Source organism: Prunus dulcis, chromosome 6 (assembly GCF_902201215.1).
Source record: "Prunus dulcis chromosome 6, ALMONDv2, whole genome shotgun sequence".
NCBI lineage: Eukaryota > Viridiplantae > Streptophyta > Magnoliopsida > Rosales > Rosaceae > Prunus > Prunus dulcis.
The window spans coordinates 16505664-16532531 of NC_047655.1; the positions used below are offsets into that span (position 1 = coordinate 16505664).

Consider the following 26868-nt stretch of genomic DNA (forward strand, 5'->3'; position numbering starts at 1 on the left):
GAAAAATGGAAATTCCCAAATTATAAATACCTGCAAACAAGTGATAAATAATCCCAAACGACAGCACACACAATGCTAAAGCACACAATTTACATCATAGACCTCCGGCCTAAAATTAAACCCTACATGGGTAATATCAGGGCTTTCTACAAAACTTTAGTTTGCAGAAGTATTAGGAGTTCAAAAAGAAATAAACAGATATCCTACAAGTAGTGACGTGTGCTATACAAAATATTTTAGGTGGACCAGTGAATCTCGTCGAGTTATAGCCTGGGAGAGCAAAACAAGAAATTAGAGTGGACAAAAATTAAATTTATAACATAAATTATATCTGAACATACTAACCCCACCGTTTTAGAAAAACGATGTAAACCATGAAATAAAATCCATCTTTATCCATATACCATTCAATACTTGAAACCTTTATATTCCCAAGACACACACACACACACACACACACACACACACACACACACACACACACACACACACACACACATATATATACACACACACATATACCACATCAAGATACGTACCAGGGAAAACAATCCAACTCGAGGATTGTTTATTCTCAGCCACATGTCGGGATCCTGCATCATACAAGTGGCTAGAGATGAGCAGTCCAATCGGGGGACTATTGCTCCCCAGCATGCACGACGGGACCTGCATCGCACGTGCCGCTGATCTAGTCATACGCTAGACTAACATCCTGACACACCTCCCAAAAAGTATATGTGTGCCATGATGGGTCCCAAAGACCAACTATAATTCTTTTCCATAATTTCATCATCCTTTTCATAATGAACCAGGGGAAGGTACAACACATGGTGTGTAGTCACACAAATCCCATATCCCAAATCACTTATTTATAATCATAATAATAATACTACCCAAAGTACAACATAAAATCATTAAAACTTCACAACATCCCAATTCTGGTAAAACACATTTCAACCCAACCAAAGTGGCTGGATGGTGACAAACTAGCAGTCTAAAACTCTGGCGTCGCATGGAGGGGAGAGAGAGAGTGTCAAGGAGAGAGAGAAAGATAAACTAGAAAAAAAGGAGTCTGGTCTGTACTTAAATTAGAACTTCGCGATATTTACGGTTGTGCCGCTGCACTTCCGTACATCATAACTTCTTCGTTATGAATCGGAATTGAGCCTACCGCATGTCTATGAACTTGTATTCATGTACTCTATGCAACGGTGCTACTCATTTCCCCAAATTCTTCCCTGAACAAAAAGTGACTAAAATACCCCTACTTTCAAGGGCAAAAATATAATTTCACAATTAATTAAGTAATTAACTAATTATTTGGGTTGGGTGTTACAAAAATAATGCCAAAATACTATGCAACAAAATCCCTTTGTATATGTACATATATAACGTTTGATACTTGAAAATAATTCAATTCAGTATACTTATATCAAGATATAGGATAAGGAAAACCATTTAATTAATACTCCTCAAATTCTTAGAAAATGTAAACTTATTCATTTCATCCTTATTGTAAAATCATTTATTTCAAACCATCAAAATAAACCTGTTAATATTAAATATAATCATCAAAATCCAAAAATCCTTTTTTCCAGCAACCATACCCTTTCTTAAGCGCATGCTTGCAAAACATTAAATTCCAAGTAATTTCCAAATATCCAATCTCAAATCCAAACTTCTTTTCAAATGTTCGTACCTGTGCAGAGTACTCTCAATGCACATGCTCAAGAAACCTCAACTTGGAAATAAATTCACACATATACCCACACAAATACACATATACATACATACATATATATATATACATATATATAATAAATATAAACACACATAGAATCAACACATCATCATCATGTACTGGGGGGGGGGGGAAACGATCCAACACGAGGACCATTTTTATAAGACCACATGGCAGAATCCTTAATACGCATGTGGGCTAGGGATGAGCAGTCCAACAGGGGGACTATTGCTCCCTAGAAACTCACGAAGAAGTGCTCCATCAATAGGTCGAGGTCGGCCATTTTTGTTGTGGTCGTATGTTATTCCAGTCTTGGTAGTCGCCCTTGTGGAAGACCAATTAGTTAACAAGCTCGGCCTTCAACCGAGGATGTGGAACTCGATAGGAAGGCCATTCTCATACCAAGGGACAAGGATATTGCCCTCCATAGTCCCTTGAACATCTCTACAGATGTTCTCGAACTTTCAGTAAAAAGCTTGGGAACGAGTATCAACATGATAGGTTGGTGTCGCTGCCATCGAAACAGATGAAAAGGGGAATATTTTTCGAAAATTTGAAGACTTTAGAGAAGCACACTAAAGTCTCAAAACTTAGAAATCGGTTAGAACTTTCAAATTTTGGTAAAAACTCAAAGGGAGAAGGAAGGAAAGGGTAAGAACTCCAAGAACAAGCAAGATTCTCGAAGAAAATCGAGCAAAAACAAGCACAAAGATGAAGTTGGCAGAGTTTGGACGTCTGAGAATTTTGAAAGATTGAAGACGAAATGGCCAAGGTTGAGCTTTTATAGTGGCGCGTTATTTCGAATGAAAGGTCGTGGATCCCTAGAAAAAACACTCCACTGCTAGCTGACGTGTCAAGATTTCGTTGGTCGTCGTTTCACTTGACAAGACGAAGTGACGGCTAGCACATATCAAGGCAATAATGGGACAACCGGCGTGCCTGAGCATTAAATACCGACTATCTCTTGGTGTTACTTTAGAGGAATGAGAAGGGTCCATTCCCTGGAATCCATTTGGCCATAGCCTTCTTTACCGATTTCATGGCAAGAGCCTTTTTTAGAGCCTAAGGATTCGAAAATAGGGGCAATATAATGTTTATACCTAAAATTCTCAGCCCAAGGGCACACTAGATTTGCTGACGTGTCACCATTCTTTTGGCTGAGTATCTAGCCCAAAATCCAAGATCCAAATCGAGTCGATCAAGGCTTTCCAACCCAAGGCCGTTCCCGCCCAATTGGAGTTGAGTTAGCCTGTCACATCCCGGGATCGGCTCCGCCGTAGCATGATATTGTTCGCTTTGGACCCCCCTCTCTATCCCCACGATTTTGTTTATGGGAACTCACAAGCAACTTCCCAGTGGTCATCCATCATAGGATTGCTCTAGCCCCAACTCACTTAACTTCGGAGTTCCTATGACTCCAAAGCTAGTGAGCTCCCAAAAGGCATCGTGCTAGATGGAGGCGAGCATGTACATATAAAGCACATCACCCCATTTTCGTTGGTCGATGTGATATGTTACAATCCACCCCCTTAGGAGCCCGACGTCCTCATCGGCACACTCGCACCACACGGCAGAGTGGCTCTGATACCAAATTGTCGCATCCTGGGATCGGCTCGGCCGTAGCATGATATTGTCCACTTTGGGCCCCCTCTCTGCCCTCACGATTTTGTTTCTAGAAACTCACGAGCAACTTCCTAGTGGGTCACCCATCTTAGGATTGCTCTAGCCCCAACTCGCTTAACTTAGGAGTTCCTATGAATCCAAAACCAGTGAGCTCCCAAAATGTATCGTGTTAGATGAAGGTGGTCATATACATATAAGGCACATCACCCCCTCTCCGTTGGTTGATGTGAGATGTTGCATGGCCCAAAAATGACAACCTAGTTTCGACCCATACCTAGCAGTTCACCAAGTCGTGACCAAAGGTCACGATACTCAGGGTTGAGGTCGAGCAAACATCATATGATGGTCATGACATGCCCAGTATCTTGAGACATGTACAAAGGTCCCACCGAGGGAAACCTGAAACGAGATTTATGGAAAAGTGGAAACTTTTTGCCCCATCACGAAAAGCATTAATTAAAGTCCGACCACGATGCCCTAACCCTAATCATTGGAGACTGAGGATAAGGGTCAAGGATCCAAAGAACAGGTCCACTATCTGGAGAAACGCACTGATTGACAGCCACTGAAGCCAGAGAATAAACAACTCAAAGCCAACTGATCGAGGGGCCCACAACTAAAAAGTAAAGAGTAGATGCAGCCCTCCAAATCCTTGTCTTTGCCAGCCCTATCTCCAACTCTTCCTATAAATATAAACCCTCATGCAAACATTCAAAGGGTCCAGCACCAACCAAAACCTCCCACTGAGCAAATTTATCTTTTTCCTGTCATTTATCTTCCTGTCATGTACTTTCAATATTTTTAAATGCTTTACTAGGAAGTAAACTTAATTTTTCATCCATCAATGTATCAACCGACCCTTGATTTTCAAGGCGCCAGAGCACCATCTCGGTTACTTTTTTGTCCACCCCATATATCATACAACCTTCACAATCTAGCGTGGTGTTGGAGTACCATCCAAATCCACCAACCGTCATTTCCAACAGCACCATCAACGGCCTAGTTGCTCAAGCCATGAACCTGAGGACCGATAACTGTTCCTTGCTCTGCCACAATTACTTTGAGCAAAGTCAGATCAAACAGGCACACTCTATCAATCCATCCATCTATCCACATCATCATCATTCACACGGTAATCCATGCGTCTGCGCACACCCCATCCAACACAAAATAGGACAACTTGTGTTAGCGCATATCCCATTTGCCTTAAACAGTAGGCCTAAGATTTGTGCAGCCAACATTTTATTAATCTTTTTAATTAGTAGAAAAGAAAATACTTGTATTCCTTCTTCTGAAGTAGTAACTTCTCCTTTCATGTCAATCACTGTTTGATATGTGTGCAAAAAAAAAATATATATTTTATGGTTTTTATTTATTAAAAAACTTATATGTACCAAATTGCAACTTGGATGAAGGATGAATGTCTTCTTTCAGAATGAGGCAAGCAGTGTCCTCAATATCCATAGAGTATAAGGCAAGTACACTACACATTATAATGGTTAACAAAACTTCGGACAATGTTAGTGGTAGGTAAAATTTTTGAAAAATTAAGGGGACATTTCTCTTAATTTTTTGTTCATGTGACAAAATTGGAATTAGTGTATATACCAAGTGACTTTCCAAAAACATTTCCCCTTAATTAAATGGTCCATATGCATTGAATTATGTATTACTCATGTGTTTACTTTACATAAAGGAATAAAAATGCAACTGGAGCCCACACAAAATTAGGAATTCAACTTCTGATTTTAGAAGAATTAAACTCTTAGGCGGGAGGTGGTATTATAATTATTGGAGAACTAACCTATTAGTAATTTATCTTTTTTACATATTATATCCTCACATAATCTTTAAATTCCAAATTCGTCATATACTTTAACCCAATAAAAATTTGCTCACAAAATAACTTAGGACATTTTAGTAATCAAACAGGTTTCAATTCTGATTCAGGAGAAGTTAGTAAATAACTTATATGGAACTAGTATCATTATTACTATGATTCTAATAGTTTAGTAAACAGCTTCAATAGAAATTCAAATTCTAACTCCTTAATTCAATTCCTCCCCACCCGATTACGAATTAGTAAATGGACAAATGTTTGTTACGCCCATTGTATTTTCCTTTTTTTATGTTCTTTTGTTTTTTTCCGAAACCCGCACCGAAGTTCAACTTTCCCAATCCCCTTCTAGAATATTTATAAATCGGCAAGTCCGATTCCGAATTGAATTCCTGCTTACTCGAAAAGTGGGTTTCAAATACTTCCATTTCTCCCTCTCTCACTCTCTCTAGATTTTCGGTATCTTCTGCTTGCTCTGCAACATGTCTGGAGAAGAAGAAGAAAATGCCGCCGAGCTCAAAATCGGAGACGGTACCTCTCTCTCCCTCTCTCTACCTGTATATATATATATATATATATATATAAATTGTTAGTATTTATTTGTTTTCTTGTGTGGTGGGTAGAGTTTTTGAAAGCCAAGTGCTTAATGAACTGCGAAGTTGCGTTGATTCTTGAACATAAGTACGACCAGCTTCAGCAGATGTCTGATGACCCCAGAAACCAAGTTTCTCAGTGAGTTTTTCTTTCATTTTTATCTATTGTAATTTCTAAGATAGTGGTTGTGCCTTGATTTATGAATTTGAACCTTTCACCTGCAAACCCAGCTTATGATTATGTAGATTGTCTGGCAAAAAGGAGATTTAAATTGACTTTGTCTGGCCTTGAACTGTTTTTGTCTTAAAGAAGTTTGATAAGAATAATTGATTATTTTCCCTTTCTTTTTCATCTTACTTCCTCAGAGTATTTGAGAAGTCGCTGCAGTATGTGAAGCGCTTTAGCCGTTATAAAAATCCTGATGCTGTCAAACAAGTTAGAGAGTATCCTTCAAATTGTGAAGATGGGAATTTATGTTCTATGTTGTTCATGATTGTGCTACATGTCTACTACATTCATACATACGCACAACTTCCCATCTTTTATTATTTTCTGGAATTTCGTACTATAGAGGACCTTGCAATTATCTCATATACACTACATAAAATAGAGAATTAACCAAATTTGCCCGTTAGCGTAGGCATGTTTATCAATCCTACAACTCCAAATTTAGCTGGATGGCTCGTATTAGTCATGGGTTCTCGTTATTTGTCCAAGTTATGATGTGTGTAGCCTTAAAGCTAGTTAAACTACACAAGTTTATGGAGTTCAATCGTTTGTTAAGGATTGTAAAAATCTAGTCAACCATACGTGGGAAACTCTTGAACAATGGGATAAAGACGATGCATTTATTACTTAACTAAGATTATCCATTCAGTTATGAGGTCTGTGTGGATTGGAAATCCAGCTGAGTTCATCTGTTGATGTGTATATGTAACTCTTACTTGCCACAAATTCAAACATGAATATTTCAACTGCTTAATTGGGCTAGTGACTTCCATAGGAAACTCTGGTTTTTGTTAGTTACTTTAAATAAATAAATGATGTTCCATCTGCATCAAAGGTTGATCTTAACTGGGATTCAGAATTCTGAGCAGATATCAACTGACTGAGTTTGAGGTAATTGCCCAATCATGTACAATAAACTCCAGGATGAAAATTTTCTCTCATTTTTTCCACAACAATCTTCTTAATGCTGGATTTTTCTCTGTTGTACAGCTTTGTGTTCTTGGCAATCTCTGCCCTGAAACTGTTGAGGAAGCTATTGCTATGGTGCCATCTATAAAGGTATCTTGTGCCCACTTTTTGTTATGGTGCTTATGATTTGTCAACATATACATATATATATATATATATACATATATATATATACATATATATATATATGTATATATATGTGTGTGTGTGTGTGTGTGTGTGTGCGCGCGCGCTTATGATTTGTCTAGGTAAACATATATTTAGGTGCTTATGATTTGTCAACATTACAGATACATATAATGCTTTGCAAACATGGTACATTTTTATGTTAGTGAAAGATTGATATGAGGAGATGGTTAATTACGAAGTGTGTCCTATTTTCCTGTCGTTACACTATGGTAAATGGAAGGCTCCTAATAATGTAAATACATAATTTTTTTGAAAATTAAGAGGATGATGGCAGGTTCTCAAGGAGAAAAAAGATTTAAAAAGGCTACTATAAGGTATACAATCAGATGATGGGCAACAAAGATTCTTGAACATGTAACATTCAAGATTCAGGTTCCTCACTTAGTTCCCATTCTAAGTGGGAGGGAGAAAGTTTGATACAAGTTCATGCCAAATAAACAAACCTTATTTGACTATAGAAATAAGGGCTTTTCATTTCCTTCTTGAGTCTGTAAATCCTGCCTAAGGTTGATTTGATTTATTTGACCCTAATTAATATGTATATTTGACGGAGCCTCTCTTATGCAGGCCAAAGGACGTGTTCATGACGATGATGCAATCGACAAAATGTTGAATGACCTGGCGCTAATCAAGAAATTTGAGTAGTGTCTGTTGCTTCTGCTCCCTATCAGTACGAATAATGCTTTATGTTGTAATATTTAGATCGTAAACGTAGCAAAGAGTTTGGAATGCAGGCATCACAATGTAGTTGAATATTATGACTTGTATTTGCGGATGATGTGGTGCCCATTAGTGATTTGTTCCATTGTATTTGATCTTATAGCCAGCCCAATGCCATGGCTCGAGTGTCATGTGAATATGGTTTTTGTATTTGTTTAATTGATTAGTATAATCCAACTCATCAGGAAAAAGGGGGAAAAAAACAAAATACTTAATACAAATAATCTAATCGAATCCAACTATTATATCTGCAATCTTTAGTATTCTCTTTGGTTTCTGGTCAATAATATTAGAATCATGGATATATAATTTAGTTTGGTGAAAGAAACAATTGCAGTCACGGGCATTTCCGGCTGTATCGGGTAAGAACAATTTGCTCTGTTCGTGTCTCAAAATCACCTCTGCGATAAGCCGAAGGAAGTTTTCCGGGAACTTACCTGATAAGAATTTTTTAAGCTATCTTTGCTAGCCGGTTTGACTTAAGCCTCCGCTCCGTCCAAGTGTGTTTTGAACATCTGTGTGCTTTTGGATTGGATTATAAAGTAGGATTCGATCCCATTTGATTACACATGTTTAGGGAGTTTAAAATGAAAATGCTATTTGAGGAGCTCAATCCAACCATCAAAACATTTAAAATGTTTAAGTCCCGTAATTTGTTTACATTTGTTGATGGTGGGATTGACTTCCTAAAATAACCTCCTCACTTTAAACTCCTCATTGATTGGGGGAATTCATAATCCTACTACATTTTAAACTCATTCATCTATATAATCCAGCCCACCAAACAGATTGCAAGTTCCAATAGATAAATTGTATTTGTAACCAAAACCGCGGTATGGCCTGACTAACCAAGATTGTATTAGGAGGTATTCTCTCAGCACACAAAAATGTGACAACAAAACTCAATCTAAACCCTGTAAAATCATCATGCACTCAAACGACAAAGGTTAACTGTTTCCCAACAAACCATATACACCACAACAGCCTCAAGACCTCCTTTCCAATGGACAATGATTTTTCCTTTCAGCATAACTGGTGATGCAATTTAAATTCTTCAGACATTACCACAACCAGAACTCGTACTGTGTCAATTCTACTGAGAAACCATCATCAATTACCAGGAAACAAAGCCTCTTACGCCCTGTTATATGTATACTAACTTTGAAGAGCTACAATGTTTCACTGGCATATAGAATGTACTGTTCTTTCCTTCTTTCCTAGAAGAAACTGCACCAATTATGACAAATAGCCACGTTCGGCTAACCCATGGAAAGATTTCTCTACTTGCACCACAACAGCTTCCTGTGTCACAAGCCAGTTCCCCTTGCTGGACTTTCCTTCATCATGTTGAGAACAGCTCTGCAAAAGGAGGACAGACTTTACATTAAATTGTTTCCGTATAAAACTGAAGGGGTCACCCATCCCCTACTGAAGAACATGGGGATGAATAAACTAAAATCCTCAAATATTCAGACCAACTAGCAAAGAGTTGACTTACCTTGGAACAAGTATATACCATAAGTGTCATCCAATTCCAGTTCTCCAATGACGGTCTTTGATAATCATCAGCTGCTTCTTGTACAAAGTATAATACCGGGGGCATTAGCTGCATTTCAAACTGCCTTGATCCACCACACAGCCTGCATTTCCCAGGGTCTCCTTCAGCTGATGAAGCCAGGAGTGGCTTTCCGCCATATGAATATCTAAGTACAGAAGATAAGACGAGATGAGAAATGCAAATGGGAAGCTAAACAAAAGATTTTTTATTTTATTCACCAATTCTAACAATGATAATCCTTAGCCCAATTTCGAAAGACCTATGGAAGATAAATGTACCAAAGCCTGAGAGAAGCTTCCCACAATTTCATGCCCAGTTTCCAATTTAAGATCAAATATAAGCTGAAAAAGTATTATCTTTTCAAAACAAAACAAAAAAAGTTATAATCACCTGCAGCTGCGAGTAACAGGTGAAAATCAAGTTTTATCACATGGAAATTGACACAAAATAGCATTTGGGTAAACTAAAGGGTAGTCAATAAGCAATTCCTCACTGGTTAGCTCCAAAAGAAAAGACACCTCATATGCTTAGATCCTAAAATACAGTTCATCCTTAAGGTCCAAATCACACAGAGAGAGAAATCTGAAAATATTATGGTAAAATAGTCATCCTATATATGCATTGCATATCTTAAGTTTACTTTGGCAAACCACAAGAGGTTTAAGTGTCACAAACTGGACCTAAGGTATGAACCATACTTTTGGGATCTCACCACACACGATGTTTTCCTAATTTGGCCCTTTCCCCGGAATAAAAAAATTAAATAATAAATAGGATGTGTTGATCTGCAATATTAACCCACGTGAATTTTATGTGCTTCTGCATCATACCGAGCCTCACAATTGATATTATTGACCACCAAATGCATAAAAGGAATCTCTACAATTTTTAACTAGTAATGATAACAAGTTCCTGCTGCAATTGTAATTCCGTACTTACATTCTAGTTCCATCTACCACAACATTCTAAGTTCCATTGATTCAATACCTGAAACATTGTTCTGGATATGCATCCAACCGTTTCTTGAACTTAAGGTATGTCCTGTCAGCAGTCAAAGCTTTATCATATTCATATGCTTCCTCTGCCCACGTTTCATCTTGTACATGATCCTCGTCATTATTTCCTTCTTTTGCAATGGAAAGTGATGAGTATTTTGAACATAAAGAAGTAAGATTCTTTGAGGATGGCTCTTCTTGAGTGTATATATAAAAACAAGGCACCACTGCACAAGCACATCAAACAAGTTATAGGTCAGAAAAACCAACTACAACCTTCAAATGCCAAGTCAGCATTTTTACCCAAAAACTGTCACGAAATAGTTGGTAACTCCCTGAAGAACTGCCCGCGCCCCCAACACACAAATGAAAAAAAGAAAAAGAGAAGAGAAAATTATGCAACAAACAATAAATACGCAAATAAGTAAATCATGTTGTACACACACATAAACAAGGTTTTTCAAACTACGCAGAATTTTCTATGAAAAAATGATTTTAACAGTTCTGTTCCACACAACAACGGAAACAAATCACGATTTCTTGATAGGCTAATTTTTTTTGTTTCTAACTTTTTCTTTCAAACCAAAAGGTGAATTTAAGCCTTTCTGAATCTCATATTTATTCACTGATAAGTTTCATTCTTCCACATCTTTATATTTGTAGCCAATCCTATTCTTTCCACTTTGTGCAAATTTTCCCATATCACCTTTTACATTGAACAACCAAGAAGAGTTTGAACTCATCGGAACCATGAAGTGACATCTTTTACCCACAGAGAAATCAGGGCCGTGAAATGGTGGCCAAAGAAACACACACTATTAATAAAAACTACGAAACTAAGTAAAGGGAAGATAAGCTGAGGTTTATTCTTCTATCCATACCAGGTTTGTTAATGTCTACCACTTTTTCCAACTGACTTGAAGGTGATTGCATTGTAGAAGTCTTACGATTATCCTTCCTACGCGGTTTCTTGGCATGAGAAGCCAAGCTCGCAGCGGCATTAAGTGCTTTACCCAACTCCTCCAGATCTATATCTTCATCATCCCAATCCTCCCACCAGCTGGTGTTTAAAGCTGATACTGATGAAGTTGAAGGGACCACCTCCTGATAAGCGGCAATTGGTTCCTCCTTATTGTGTAATTTTTGAACACGAAGAGCTCGCCAGCTGCATGTCATGATATATAATCTTAGGTATATAAGTTTAAAATGTTTGCATCAACAATAATACTTATTGCAGCTTTGTAATATCAAAACATAATGTTTATAAAGACCTAAGAGGAGTGCTCCCACATTTTGGCATTAGACAACCAAAAACAAAAAGAACACGCTCTTCAATCTTTAAGTTTTTACTTGAAATTGGGGCATAAACCTGGAAAATTAAAAATAAGAATCATGGCCGTTCATTTCAAAAATATTCACAAGAAATTGTAAATTTATTAGTTTCTAGGAAAGTAAAACCTGAGCAACAAGACTTAGTTTACTTCCACATGCACTACACTCAAGCAGATCAGGTGTCACGGATTTCTCAGGAAGAGGCCAGTCCTGTCACAAGAAAGTAAACAGGGATATAAAAACAAAAATAAAATAACAAAAACTGAATCAGCATATCCTCCAACAAAACATGACATTGCGTGCAGTTTCTCACAGGTAGTCCACCAATTTTTGTTGTATAATGATCAGATTGTTCACGATAATCATCGGCCCATGGTCCTGGCATCCCTAGTAGGACTGCAGCCATCACCCAAGGTCCTGGAAAAAGCAATAGGAACTCATACGCATAGTAGGTGAAGCAATGTAAGCAAAAGAGCTAAACACTCAAACTCCACCATCATCAGATATAGTTGTTAAGGAAAGAAAACACGTAAAACAATAAACTGGACAGATTGGGATAATATAACTGATAATCAAAAGATTCAAGTTTTGAAGCTGAATGTTTTGCATTTGCCCATCATCCATGACCTTTTTAAAAACATGAGGATCCACTCAACTGAGCCTGATACGACTCTTGGGTTAATTTTTATTTTAGTTTCTCAGAAACCAAAATGATGAACAACTCTTCAAAGCTGTTATAAATTTATAGCCGTTCGAGCTCCTAAGCAGGATATATCTCCACTCATCTCTAATGGGTGTCATATGAACTCAAAATGGCCTCTTAGTTTCCCTAAAGAGAAAGAAAAGAACGTCTCTGCACCTTGAAATTAGGATTTGTCATGAACAATACAAGATTGAAAGAAACAAAAGTAAGCTCAGAAATTTTACTCTCGATACGAAGAAAGAAAATGAGAATTATAGGTACTCCAAGTTTTAATTACCAACAAAAACAAAAAGCTTACCCAGATACCTACTAAAGCTTTCAGAAAGGGAGAGATAGAGTGCAGAGAGAGAGGGATAGACAGGGGAAAGAGAGCAGAGAGATACCAGAGGGGTAGTGGGAGGCGGAAGGAAAAGGTAGGACGGAGAGGCGCAGGGGAAGGGTTTTTCTTATTTATTTATTTATTTTACTTTTTAATTCTATTTTTAATAGATTTTAATACTAATCTAGTAAAATTGGTTGTTAGGAAATTAAAAGGTGTTGTAAACTAAAGAGATTATGGGGAGAATTGAGATGGGGAGAGGGCATAGAAGCCTGATCTTTTCATTGAATATTTTTTTCAGTATTATTGAAAGCCTTATTTGTAGGCAGAACAATGTGGTTGCTTAATCATTCTTCTTTGGCTTCACGTGGGTGTTGGCAAGCATTCATTACCATTTTGGGCTCCACATTCTTGACTTTACAACACTCTCCCTTGGAGACCACAAATGATACGAAATATGCCTCGTTAAAAACCTTGCCAGTAAAAACCCAATGGGACAAAAACTGGTCGAAGGGAAAAAGAGTACATAACCATGTGTAAAATAAAATTCAGTGTATATTGACACGCGTGCGACACTGCCTCGTTAAAACCTTGCCAGGAAAAATCCAGTGGGATAAAAACCTGAACGAAGGAAAAAGAGTACAGTGTTTGAAGATCTTTATTGATAGCACGCTCCCCCTGATGCTTGGCAAAATATCTTTAAGCCATACTATTGATCATCTTTCTGAATATCATAGTTGACACTGCTTCTATGAGTCAATCTTGAGCGACACTGCCTCGTTAAAACCTTACCAGGAAAAACCCAGTGGGATAAAAAAATTGGATGAAGGAAAAAGAGTACAGTGTGTGAAGGTCTTTATTAATACCATGCTCCCCCTGATGAATATCTCCCCCTAAAAACTTCATGACTAGCTTTTTCCAGTAAGCGACCATAGAGATTTCCAGAGTCCGCATATCTAATAACACTTGGGCTATTTGTAAGTTCACTCAAAAATATGCCCGTATATGGTGTTATGGTGAGATAGCATCAAATATGCCTCACATCATTCCAAAATGATGGTGATGGAGTTGAGCTCTATCTGGATAATACGATGTCCGGTCCAATATACTTCCGGAAAATCCTTAAAGTGTCCAACGGATAATCCTCATAAAAATGCTTCAATACTTTCTTAGAATAAGCAAGAATCATGTTGGCATAATGCTCGATCTTTAAGTCGAGACAAATATTTCTTGAACTCTTCAAGAGTTTCAATATGTTGCAAACATATTATAATCAATGTACTCACTGAGGCAATTTATGCATATTTAGAATTGAGTACAGGTTTTGTGCTTCAGGCACATATCCTTTAGGGACTTGCTTCATGCAATTGCAATCCTTTCAAGAATTTTGTTTAAGCGATTAAACTTTATGACACATTATATAGCTTTAACCCTGCTATTTATACATCTTTAGGGAATCACTTCTGGTGATATACTCCGTGCATTTAATAACCCTTAAAGATAACATGTTGGTCTCCGTAAATGTGCAATAAAGGGGCACAATTGAATCTGTAAATATGGAGAAAACCCAACATTCCTTGTTTCTGCCAGAAACATTGTGTCATACAAAGTAGGTATATTCCCTTTTATTCCGAACACCCAAGTATAACTTTCAGTATTAACATCTTTTGGGGTTCGTACTGTGGGTTTGTTCTTTCACGTTCATTCTCATCTATAATGGAATTGCCTCATTCCATTTTGGCCAATGATATTGTCGACATTTAATAATTGAACGTGGTTCCAATCAACACAGCCCATTGATGATTTGAGTAGCTACTCCAAAATCAAAATTTGTCATTCATCAATTCATGATCCCACCATTCTCATGTGCATGCGCATACATCAATTATAAGCATTTCTTTGCTTTTGGGTACCCAAGCCACTTCAGGGGGCTTTTATTATGTGAGAATGTGGATTATAACCTCCAATGGAGCGTTATTTTATAGTAGGGCGTGGATAATCTCCATTTAGGGAGTTGGAACATTTAGAACCCATATATCTGTCATGCTGCAGGCATGCCACAGATTAATACATACATGTCAATTAATTTCTGGGACTTTAACCCATACAATTTGCTACGCATTAGGCGTGCACAATATCAATATTGACATGTCAAAGGATTGTCCTTTCGGGACTTCAATCCACATCATTTGCTACGCAACAGGCGTGCATCATATTGATCACTGCTATACCCATATTTGTTCTTATGGGACTTTAATCTGTGCAGTGTATTATCAATGTATCCAACTTGCAATCTGTAAAATTTGCGTTAATAATTCATGGATACATACAAGCCATTCTTTTGGAACGGACTTATCTCCCCATTTGGTTACCTTTCAAGATAAAATATCAAATAAGTATATAAGCATAAAATAACACAAGTATTGCTTACATCCTTAGGTGGGAGAAACTTTTCTCAAGTATCATTCAAGCTCGTATCGGCCCAGTAAATATAATGTAGTGCTTGATGATCTAGTTATATCCTGCAAGAGCAAAAATCACAATTCTTTTGCCTCTGTCAAAACAAATAACCCTCAGAGTTAGGATCACTTCATGGATTCTTTCTTCAGATGTTCATTCTAAAGAAATAAAATCCCTTATGAACAGAGAGTTATAAAAAGAAAGAAAAGATACAAAAATTGTGATATTGATTGCAAGGTAAGGTAAGCAATCAAGGAAGGAAGCTGGTGGGAGCAGACAACAAGCTCTCATTTCTCCTAGTCTAGAAGGACCTCAGGAGATTAGAGCATAAGGTCGCCTTCACAGTTCCCTGATGTAGCGGAAACGTGATCAGGGATAGTCTCGCTTCCTGAATGGATGATCAGAGATAGTCTTGCTTCTCGGGCATATTGAGTGCTTACTGATAAGAAAAACAAGTAGATATCGCATCACTAGGTATGGAGAAAACTGGATGTCTTCTGCAAAGAAAATTTCGTTAGTAACACATTTATACACAAATAAGAGGAATAGGTAGAACCGGTGAATTTCAAATTAACCATAGGAAAATTGCGAGATTCTCGGGGTGCTTTTGAAAAAATAGCTCCGTGAAATCCGCAAAGCAAGATCGGCTTTGACGAAAATAATACTTGAAAACGCCGAAAGTGCCGACAGGCATTATTAGAGGCCGCGTGAAGTTTTGGGATCTGGGAAAGAAAAAGATAATATGGGGATCGAGAAGATATTGGGATCCTGGAAATGTTGCCACATTTTCGTCTATAGATATTGCCTTTGCAAAACTTGATTGGAGCAACTGCGTTTCAACTCAACTTCCTTCATTTTCTGAAACTTTAGTTTTTCTAAGACTTTCTTCGAAACCTTCTTAAAATGGCTTCCTCTTCTTCCTGCCCAAATTATTTCAATTTAAATGATGCTCCCACAACAACCAGTGACGCCAAAGTTTGGCGTCCATCCTTTGTATCCCAAAATCGTCATCTCACAGTTAATGATTCTGTGATGATGAATGATGCTACTGCTGTCATAGTAGCTAGGAATTTCATTACTCCAATGGATGAAATATTGTTAACAGGGAGGTCTGAGGAAGAGGCTATTGATGACTCAATGGCTTCTAGCATTCAGAGTGCTGCTTCTGTTTCTAACATGGCTGATCGTTTGCGTGCTAGAGCAAACGAGGTTCAGAAGCTAACAACTGAAAATTCGTCTCTTCAAAGAATGCTTCATGAGTCTCAACAGGAGGTTGAGAAACTTAAAGGAGAGAATAATGCCTTGTTGAAACTGGTGAGTTCGTACTCTGTTGATACACTGAGAAGGCTAGACATGCTGCAGGTCTCCAATGAAAGAATTTTGGGAGACCACGAGAGGCTCATGGCTAAGCTTAAGAGGCGCCGTCCTCTTCCTTCAGAGGCTTCCAGAACATAATGTAATTTTATAGATTTTACAGGGCCTGCACCTTCATTGCAGGTGGAAAAAATCTATCTGTTATATGCTCCTTTCCTGTTATAATAATTGCGCACATTCTTAAACTTGTACCTGTGGTTTTTACGTCTTTTCAAAATGACGGTTTGGAACCTTGTGCCTTATAGGTTCAAATAACCACATCGACTCTCCCAAATTTCATATTTCAACGCATGTGAGCCCGTAACTTTTGGCCTGGGCTAAACACAAACTCAGAATTTATTTGCCCTTTTCAAATGGACATGAAATATGGATTGAGTAAAAGCCACGATAATATCGCAATATAGTAGTGAAGAGCATTAACTACTATATACCCACAACTTCAAGTTCAGGATCTCTCATATATTTGGATCCATGGGCTTCCGGCCCAGATATAACAAAATATGTGGGGAGCCTCAATTCATCATTTGAAGGTTTATACTGATATTATCCATTTCACGGTGTATTCTTAACAACCGGAATTCACAAAATATATTTCTTCCTTGAGGTGTCGATTATAACAAAATCGAACTTTATTAAATTCATCATCTTCTTATGCCAAAGAAATATGTGGTGTACCACAATCTGCAATAATACCTCAAGGGTTGTCCATTTAACTGTTGGAACTTTAGGTTCTCAACATTGTTAGATTTTGAACTTCAGGCCAAAAGTCACATATTCTCATGGTATGGACATTCAATCCCCTTAGATTTTGAACTTCGGGCCAAAATCACATATTCTCATGGTATGGACATTTTTACAATTTTCTGTACATATTTCGGGACTTCAAGCCCTTACATAATTGTCCATATTTTGAGGAACTTCTGGCATCTCATTTAATTGCTCATCCATGAGTTTAAGGAACTGCAGGTTCCCTTTTGTATATAGTGACGGTTTACCCAAAATGGTTAATATTTATGCATACGTCACTATTCATGTATATAGTACTATTCATCAAGTCATGAATACATATCTATTCATGTGTACAGTACATTTGCCAGTACAGTTATTATTCATGTGTACGGCACTTTTAACCAATACGGTACTGTTACATCATCAAGGAACTCTAGGTCCTTATTTACATGTCAAGGATCAAGGATCTTCAAGTCCGATCTCTTGTTTACAAGTATAGTACCGGAGAGACTGCCAGCTCTCATATCATTATCATCATCAAGGATCTTCAGGTCCTGATGTAATTGTATGATAAGGATCAAGGAACTTCTGGTCTTGATTTGCATACTATAAAAACTCATCATACCACACAATTAATCCATAAAATAAATTGCTTGTAAATAAATTACTGGTATGGACGATAAACCCGCACCATACTTTAAATAAATGTAAATGTGCGGTAAAATAAATTCATAAATTAAATTGCTTGTTGTATGGACGTTAATCCCGCACCATACCTTAAATAAAATTAAATGTGCAGTAAAGTAAATTCATAAAGTATGAGGGTTAATTCCACATCATACTTTAAGTAAAAGTAAATGTGCGATAAAGTAAACGTGCTTGTATGGGCACTAATTCTGCTCCATACATTTAAATAAAAGTATAGGCATGGACGATAAACCCGCGCCACCCTTTTAAATAGATACTGTTGTATGGGTAATAAACATACATCATACAGTAAATAAATTAAATGTGGGGACAAAACCACCATTAAAAATATATGGGGTGAAACCGTCCATAGAATTTTTATATAAATAGATTATATAGAATATATAATCAGGCAAGCAAAGAAATTAGTGCATGATGGATATCACAGTATCCATTTCCACTTGCCATCAGCTCACCTGTACTAATATTCATATTAAAAAGTATAGATTAATAATAAAATAATAGAGAGGGTAAAAGGGAGCTTATCCCTTCTTCTTTTTTCAGCATTCGCTAGCTTTCTTCATTTGTCATACGGAGCTTTTCAAATGGGAAATGATGGCATATGTCATCTTTATTAAAAATGTAGAGACAAAAAGATGAGGTGGGTGCCAGCACTTGAGTGACCACACTAAAGTAATTTGGAATACATCTTGGTGGGCAAGTGTGACTATCTTTGTGAAAAAGCTTTGGGCATCTACACCCACAAACATTATCTTCTTCCCTTACTTCCATGGCTACAATGTTCTCATTTGTCTGTGAATTTAGTGAGAGAATTGCAGACAGGGAGAGTGATGGAACAACAACAGTAGATGCGAAGATGATGAAGCTAGTCAGAGCTGTCATGATGAAGAACATGACGAACAGGTAAACCCACATGAAGAAAGTGTTCCTATAGCAGGTTTCTGCAAACCCAGCTAGGGAACACCACCATGCTCGAGACCCCAGTAATGATGAGCGGCCATAGGAAGAACTTGGGGCAATCTGTGTTGTTGTGTATGTGAGAGTGAGGTTTTGGAAGCAGGGATCAGTCCATGATGATGATGGTGAGGAAGAAGAAAAAGGAATAAGAGATATGGGTTTCATCAGAGAATTCAGCTGGTATTGTTAAAGCGAATTCGTGCTAATAACGTGTTGTAAACTAAAGAGATTATGGAGAAAATTGAGATGGAGAGAGGGCATAGAAGCCTGATCTTTTCATTGAATATTTGTATTCAGTATTACAAGTGAAGGGGAAGCCTTATTTGTAGGCAGAACAATGTGGTTGCTTAATCATTCTTCTTTGGCTTCACGTGGGTGTTGGCAAGCATCATCATTACCATTTTGGGCTCCACATTCAATGTGAAGCCCAAAATGGTAATGATGATGCTTGCCAACACCCACGTGAAGCCAAAGAAGAATGATTAAGCAACCACATTGTTCTGCCTACAAAAGGAATAAGAGATATGGGTTTCATCAGAGAATTCAGCTGGTATTGTTAAAGCGTGCTGATAACGTGTTGTAAACTAAAGAGATTATGGAGAGAATTGAGATGGAGAGAGGGCATAGAAGCCTGATCTTTTTATTGAATATTTTTACTCAGTATTACAAGTGAGGGAGAAGCCTTATTTGTAGGCAGAACAATGTGGTTGCTTAATCATTCTTCTTTGGCTTCACGTGGGTGTTGGCAAGCATCATCATTACCATTTTGGGCTCCACATTCTTGACTTTACAACAAAAGGGAGTTGATTTCTCCGCTTACATTCCTTTTTGTTTTTTAAATATTTTTTAATCAATTTGGTTATTTTTTGTTCTTTCCTTTTTTTATTTTACCCTTCGTGACATGGCAAGTGAGACGCCCATGTGTGAAAGAAATAATAAAAGAATTCTTTAAAAATTGGGTAATTTTCACCTTCCTAAGGCCATCTCCAACCCAAGAGGCTAAACCCAAAATATCCCAAAATATTGTCCAAAACCTCTCCCAATCCAAGAAAATGAAAGGGCCAAAATTTGGGAAAACCTAAACTTGGACCCAAATACCACTCCAAGTATTGTCTGAATCCAAAACTATTCGTGGAGCCCACCTACATCTAAAATTGCCCACATGTGAAAAGATTCTGACGTGGGCCCAACTCCAGATTTGCTGCTATTTTTTGTCTCCTTTTCATGCCATGTGTCGCTCTCCTGTGAAGTTGTCATTGGAATCCAACGACAACATTTGAGTAAGATGCTGCTTTTTTTTTTTTTTTGGGTACATATAACTTAAATCAACAATCTACATTAAATCTAAACTATTTTGACAGTAAAAAAAAAGATCCAACGTCTGAAATTTAAATTCAACAGTCAAAATAATATTTTAAATTAATCTAGATCATACCCAACCCCAAAACTCACTCCAAACTCTAAATACCCATCCATTTCTCAAATAATCTACCAAAAACATTTTATCTATTTCTCAATTTATTTTTCCTTTATCAATCTCATCAATCTCCTTTCATTCTTGTTGAAGATGTCCACAAAATCTCAAAGAAGTGTGAATTGGAGGCTCAAAGAAGATGAGGCATTGTGCAAAGGGTGGGTTTTTGTCAATGAAGATGGAGCTATTGGCACCAATCAAACAAGCGACACATTTTGGAAGCTTGTATATCAAAAGTTTCTGGAAAATGATCCTGGCATTAATGGACCCAAGCGACGAACATATCAAGCCATTACTTCTCGGTTCAAGACTATCAACCACCAGTGTTCTCTTTGGAAGGCATGCTTGACTAAGGCCAATACGAACACACAAAGTGGCTCAAATCTATATGATGTGGTAAGTAACCATTCTTATTAAAGCTTTAAATTTAAATTTATAATTTTATTCAACTCCAAACTTAAATTAATTTTTTCATGTGTAGAACGTGTATGCGAAAACGATATTTCTTAATGATAATAAGCCTCCAAATAGGCCTTTCAAGTTGTACCATGCTTGGGAAATCTTGAAAGATTGCCCAAAGTGGAACGATATAAATGAGCCTCCCACACAACGTTCTTCTGGAGGTAGTGCAAGTATGGTGAATTTGGATAATGACGTAGACGATATCACTATGCCTAGTCCAAGGCCTGAGGGGCGAGATAAACAAAAGGATGCAAAAACAAAAACAAAAAACAAAAAACAAAAAAAGGGAAGATGGCTGAGCCTTCTCAACAAACAAGGGATAAGTACTTGGAAACATTGGTTGAGCAAGGTATTGCTTTCGAGGAGGATAGAAGACGAAAGCACAACATATTGGACAAGTTTGTCCAAGATCAAGCTGATGCTTATGTGTATCAGAAGCAACAAGATAAGGAAGTCCAAGAACAAAAAATAATGTCCATGGACGTGTCCAAATTTACTCAAGAGAAAGAAGAAGTATTGGGGGGATAAACAAGATGAAATTATGCAAGAACATGCGTAGGGTCAACAGTCTATCGTTAATCCTGAAGACAACTCAGAGGACTAGTATCCAAGCCCCCGCGATGGTGGTTATTAGTTTATTCCTATTGGGTTTCATGTATGGTGAATTTGAAGTATTGTGTGTTTTCTTTTAGAATTATGTTGTGTGTTTTCTTTTGGAATAAAATTATATTTGTAGAATTTCAATTTTTTTAGGTCAAATTGTTCAAACAAATTAATTACGAAGTTATTTAAAAAGATTGAATAAAGAAAAGTTATCCATTAAAAAAAAATTAGGAAGAGTGAACGTGATTGAATACCTCTTTATAACCCGTTGGTTGGCTTCCCCTACTAAAATCCGAGAGATAATACCTTTCGCCTTTATATGGTCCCAAATAACCTCTCATTTGTGGGTACCTTGTATCTAGTAAATAATATTTCCCTGTGAAATACAACATTCATTTTTCTTAATATGTATATATAATTGGACTAAGTAAGTAATGAAAAACACAAAGGTTAATTGAAAAAGTTTTACTACTTGGAGGCTTAGGGAAATTTAAATTTTCATTGCGTAGAACGGACAGAAACACTCTTGTATCATGTGTAGTGCCTTCCCACCCGATACATGCAAATATAAATTGCATGTCAAAGTTATATACGGCCATAACGTTTTGAGTTAGCATCCATTTCCTACCAATATAAGGTACTTGATCTTGAGATGGTATTGATGCTTGAACATGTGCTCCATCTATAGCACTAATACAATCCTAAAAATGATAGTTGGACAAAATTTTCAATGTGTATAACTATAATTAACACTAAAAATTATAGAGAAGTGATAGGTGCAATTTTTACCTTAAAATGAGGCATATATCTAGAATTTCTCAATATTGCTTGTGGAATATTACTAAATTCACGATCCATCGGTTTGATGACATCCATTGCCATACGACATACAACATCCAACATGTAACTAAAATATCTATTCACTATCTCACCAGAGTGTTGAAATCTTTCTTGTGCTAACTTATTCCCCACACCACGCTTAGCATGTGTACAAACATTCCCAATATCTCAATGGAATTCATATTCCTAGAACCTCTCAACCCATAATTAGAATGCAACTCATTAGATAATCTGTAAAATACATCTTTGTCCACCCTCAACATGGTATAACATCGCCTATCATTCCCATGTAATAATTCCATCAATTAGATATTACCTGTTTGTGAAGAATCCAAACAAGGATTTTTATGAATATATTTCAGATAATATAATTCAATTGCTCGTGCACAAGCGCATATAGATAGGTTAATCTCCTCCTCTTCATCATCTGGATTGTCCATATTTTCAAATAAACCTGCAATTTATTATTATAATCATCAACACTCTCAATTAACCATAATCTATGATGTAAATTTAATCCAAATAATAAGTCATTGCAATAAAGTAATTATCCAAACAACATAACCACAACAAAGTCATAAGTCAACTGCCCTATTGGTTGTTAAATTCATAAGTTAGCCATACAAGCTTGACATTAGGAGTCTTCATGGTAGAGAACATCTCTCGCTTCTCTTGATTCAAAAACAATCGAGTCGTAAACATCCACAAAGTGCTAGTAGGTTCACATCCAGGTAAAGATGATACAACTTCCATCACTTTGGGAATATTACTGCCCAGTTGCATTTTCATCATCAATGATGTTGTTGTGCTCCTACTCTCAACTGCACCAACAAGGCGGTCAATTTGACTAGCTAGTTTTTTAGCACCTCCAAGTTTTCTTCCTTTCTTATCTTTCTGTTTTTTATTCAGTTGTTCAGGCGCTCTCCTTTTCCCTTTCCTTGTAGCATTCTTAATAGCTTGAATAATTTCAATTGGATTGGAATCATATGAGTCATAACTTTCTTCGAGTGGAATAACATCACCCATGGATGCCTCTTCGGTTTCTAGTGGGAGTATACCACATGAAGGTGCCCAAGCATGTTCTCCGATGGCCGTGGTATTCATGAACATCCTATCTAGTTTCTCCTCCATCTCAGGATTAATGCCTTTTTTACGCAACTTTGCATATTCAACATTTATCTACATTATAGGGACATCTGGATTGTTAATATAAATGTGTGTTAATAAAATAGAAAGGGGGGAGACAAAAGATTAATCTAAAAAGAAATATTGCGCGCTCCTGAATTTTATTATTCTACCACTCATCAGATGCATCAATAGTACCCTTGCTTGAATTCCACCATAGACCAGTTTCTTTGCCTACGAGTTTTTTCCACATTTCCACTCAATTTTGAATACATCCCACTTATTTTTCAGTTGCCCCTTATCACAATTATTTCTTGTCTCTTTATTAAAGTTGATTAAAGTTGACTCTCAAATTTTCCCATCATTCTTTTTTAAAATGAGTGCCAGGATGACTTCCGGCATCCACCTCCTTGATGCACATATCACAGAATATGGATATATTATGGTTATTCCATGTAGCTGGAGCTTTTGATGAACTTCCCACATTCTTTCCCATCCTTACTAAAGCAATATGTGTTGAGTATGCGAAATAGATGATAGCAAATAATTGTCCCAATATACATTATATTGAAAGGCATAAAAATAGCAAAGTAGAGGAGACAACTCCTAGTATACAAAACCAATTAACTGCTAAAATATGAAAACTATGAGAGAATATTTGTTTGTGGGAATTTTCTGTGTATTCTTCTCCTTGTAGGAGGTCATATTTATAATACAACGAAACCTGAATGGGCAAGTAAATAATAAATTTCTAAATCTATTTGCAGTAGGAAATCAGGAATTAAAGTAAATCAATTACAATTATAATAGGAATTCTTGGTGTGTAAGGAAAGTAAGTCAATATCCACAAGTCACGCCAACACTCCCCCTCACGTTGGTGCATAGATGTCGCCAATGCCCAACTGATCTAGTGAATTGTGGAATGCTTTACTGGAAATCGCCTTTGTCAACATATCCGCCAATTGATCCTCGGATTTCACAAAAGGAAACTGAAACACTTTAGCTTCAAGCTTTTGTTTGATGAAGTGTCGATCCACCTCAACATGTTTAGTACGATCATGCTGAACCGGATTCTGTGCAATGGCTATAGCAGCCTTGTTGTCACAAAAGAGATTCATTGTGGATGTAGGTTTATACCCAAGTTCAGTAAGCAACTTTCTTAACCAAAGAAGTTCACAAATCCCTTTAGTCATGCCTCCGAACTCGGCTTCTGCACTGGATAAAGCTACTACATTCTGTTTCTTGCTTCTCCATGTCACCAAATTACCTCCCACGAATGTGAAGTAACCCGATGTGGATTTTCTATATGCTACATTGTAAGAACCCAAAACAAAATATCAAAAAGAAAGAAAATATCTTAAAAAGGTAAGGAAAATATCTTTTAGCGAAATGACCAAATTGCCCTGGCATATTTTAATAGGGGAAAATTTGACTTTTTAATCGGGAAAGAGTTTGGGAATTTCACCTATGCCATTGCGTAGAGCACGGCGAACGGAGTTCGTAGACACGGAGTAGACCCGAATCGGAGCCGTAACGAAGAAGTTATGGTCTAAAAATCGCGAGGGGCAAAATGGTAATTTGGTCAAAAAGTCAGATTTTTATAGCTCTCTCTCTCCTCTCCCCCGTCAGCCTTCTCTCTCATCCCGTTTTGGCTGGGCAGCGACCTCTCGCCCTTCAAACCGTTCCCCCGGCCACCACACTTGGGGCCGATCTCCGGGACCGGTCCCAAATGAACCACGACACGACGGCGAACAACCCCCGACCCAGCGCCGCCGCTGCCGTGGCCGGAGTCGGCCGGAAATAGCCATGGAAGCCGACGGTTCGTCCGAATGCAACTCGAACTTCCAGTTCAGATTTCTCCTCCGTTTCTCCACCAAATCGATCGAGTAAGGTATGGTTTCTCAGCTATTTTTCGTGCTCTAGCTGATGGGTATATGGGCTTTGATCGATTTTAGCGTTAAGGGGTTCGATTTACGACTTGAAGTTTGGCCGAAACTTCGGCCGCTCGAAACTACCATTTCCGGTCACTTTTTGGGGGTGGTCCAAGAACAAAAGTGACTCCAAATGGGGTGTTTTACCTAGAGTAGGAGTTTGGAGCCTTGGTTCCGAAATTTTTCGGCCACCCGGTATCGCTTTGGACACCCAAAGCTGCCTGCGCTTGCTGGAGCGCATGGGCGAGGGTACTGATATAATTCTGTGCAGATTTGTGACCCTCGTGTCGTCACAAGCGTGTGGGATTTCGCGGATCTCGATTCGGAGTCCGTTTGAGCCCCGAACGGATTTTCCATATCGCGCGATCCGTGAGTACTGTGTCGTTAAATAGTCGGATCGAGCTGAATTTTGGATATGTCGGTCTACGTGATTTCAGGATCACGTAGGATTCGACGGATTGCGAATCGGAGTCCCGGATACTCCGAAATCGCGAACCCTGGGGCTAGGGTTTGAGTTTTAAGTGATAACGCGATTTTGGCCAATCCGACCGTCCGATTCGGACCAAATTCGCAGAACATGGTTCCCTTTGTGTGAGAAACCTTCAGGGAAATCCAGATTGGCCATCGGAGATTGTGGACCCAACGGGTCCCGGGTCGGCCGATCTGACAGTTATCGCTTAGCTGAGTATCGGACCTCCCAAAACTGGTCCAACTGTCCGAAAAGGCTAATGTGGGCATAGGAGTATTTTTGTAAATTGAAAAGCACGTATTTCTAGGAGCCGGGGGCAGGGTGTTTAGTTGAAATTCGTTTTATTTCAGCAGTTTATTAATTTAATCTTTCGGGGTAATCAGGCACCAGGAGCCCGACAGGATTTTTAAAGGAGACCTCTGAGGGATCGAAGTAGCTCGGACCATCTGTGAGTGGACCTTCTTTCATAAATCAGATTTCATGAATGAATTGATGTGCTTTTATATGAATTGATGTGCTTTTATATAAAATAGATTTTATAAATGATTTTATCTACATGAGTTTTATAAATGAGTTTATTTGAGTAAGTTTCTTCATTCAGTCTTTGAGTAAGTTTTAATACGATTTTGAATATGAGCAGTACAGTAATAATGCTATAAGTCGGTGCTGCTTATTTACCAGTTACAGAAACAGAGTTTGAGTTTTGAATCAGTTAAGACCGCAGCACGACTTGAGTTTTACAGTTATTATTCAGATATTTCTTTTTAAAAGGACATTATTTTAAAACCACCTCGTACCCGTTTTTCTTTATGGTGATTACCCAGAGTCGGACCGATGTCTACGGACATCCAGTCTGATTATAGTTCAGTCAGTGCACTTGACTTGCCTCACGAGTTTCGGGGACGCTCGGACCGTGAGTGCCAGGATT

At 37.8% G+C, this 26868-nt stretch overlaps 4 protein-coding genes across 5 annotated transcripts; 2 read left to right on the top strand and 2 right to left on the bottom strand.

Moving 5' to 3' along the window:
• The first annotated feature begins 5486 nt into the window (after positions 1–5486).
• On the top strand, positions 5487–8060 carry LOC117630824 (DNA-directed RNA polymerase II subunit 4). The gene is made up of 6 exons (XM_034363617.1): positions 5487–5732; positions 5825–5933; positions 6161–6238; positions 6881–6914; positions 7014–7082; positions 7749–8060. The coding sequence occupies exons 1-6, from the start codon at positions 5684–5686 to the stop codon at positions 7824–7826; spliced, it is 417 nt and encodes a 138-aa protein (XP_034219508.1). The 5' UTR covers positions 5487–5683; the 3' UTR covers positions 7827–8060.
• Positions 8061–8665: 605 nt separating this feature from the next.
• On the bottom strand, positions 8666–13015 carry LOC117630825 (programmed cell death protein 2-like). Of its 2 annotated transcripts, none has more exons than XM_034363620.1 (8): positions 12297–13015; positions 12100–12236; positions 11913–11996; positions 11726–11823; positions 11336–11619; positions 10447–10681; positions 9400–9604; positions 8666–9260 (listed from the first exon to the last, which is right to left on the bottom strand). In XM_034363620.1, exons 2-8 carry the CDS (start codon positions 12190–12192, stop codon positions 9138–9140), a joined length of 1122 nt encoding a protein of 373 aa, XP_034219511.1. In that variant the 5' UTR covers positions 12193–12236; positions 12297–13015; the 3' UTR covers positions 8666–9137. The 2 variants fall into 2 exon arrangements, with proteins under 2 accessions (XP_034219511.1, XP_034219510.1); XM_034363619.1 differs by having other exon boundaries at positions 12100–12203; positions 12788–13014.
• Positions 13016–20603: 7588 nt separating this feature from the next.
• On the top strand, positions 20604–21500 carry LOC117630371. The gene is made up of 3 exons (XM_034363107.1): positions 20604–20906; positions 20992–21142; positions 21259–21500. The coding sequence occupies exons 1-3, from the start codon at positions 20604–20606 to the stop codon at positions 21498–21500; spliced, it is 696 nt and encodes a 231-aa protein (XP_034218998.1).
• Positions 21501–23006: 1506 nt separating this feature from the next.
• Positions 23007–23546, bottom strand: LOC117630373. The gene has a single exon (XM_034363108.1). The coding sequence runs from the start codon at positions 23544–23546 to the stop codon at positions 23007–23009; it is 540 nt and encodes a 179-aa protein (XP_034218999.1).
• Positions 23547–26868: the final 3322 nt, after the last annotated feature.

Bases quoted from the DNA above. Each gene is read 5' to 3' on its own strand.
- LOC117630824 (XM_034363617.1), top strand. From the start codon at position 5,684: ATGTCTGGAGAAGAAGAAGAAAATGCCGCCGAGCTCAAAATCGGAGAC. The intron at 6,915-7,013 runs GTAATTGCCCAA...TCTGTTGTACAG, and splicing joins ATCAACTGACTGAGTTTGAG to CTTTGTGTTCTTGGCAATCT. The intron at 7,083-7,748 runs GTATCTTGTGCC...TCTCTTATGCAG, and splicing joins CTATGGTGCCATCTATAAAG to GCCAAAGGACGTGTTCATGA.
- LOC117630825 (XM_034363620.1), bottom strand. From the start codon at position 12,192: ATGGCTGCAGTCCTACTAGGGATGCCAGGACCATGGGCCGATGATTAT. The intron at 11,997-12,099 runs GTGAGAAACTGC...TTCTTGTGACAG, and splicing joins CAAAAATTGGTGGACTACCT to GACTGGCCTCTTCCTGAGAA. The intron at 10,682-11,335 runs GTATGGATAGAA...GTGCTTGTGCAG, and splicing joins GGTAGACATTAACAAACCTG to TGGTGCCTTGTTTTTATATA.
- LOC117630371 (XM_034363107.1), top strand. From the start codon at position 20,604: ATGTCCACAAAATCTCAAAGAAGTGTGAATTGGAGGCTCAAAGAAGAT. The intron at 20,907-20,991 runs GTAAGTAACCAT...TTTCATGTGTAG, and splicing joins GCTCAAATCTATATGATGTG to AACGTGTATGCGAAAACGAT. The intron at 21,143-21,258 runs GTATGGTGAATT...AAACAAAAAAAG, and splicing joins TTCTTCTGGAGGTAGTGCAA to GGAAGATGGCTGAGCCTTCT.
- LOC117630373 (XM_034363108.1), bottom strand. From the start codon at position 23,546: ATGGAGGAGAAACTAGATAGGATGTTCATGAATACCACGGCCATCGGA.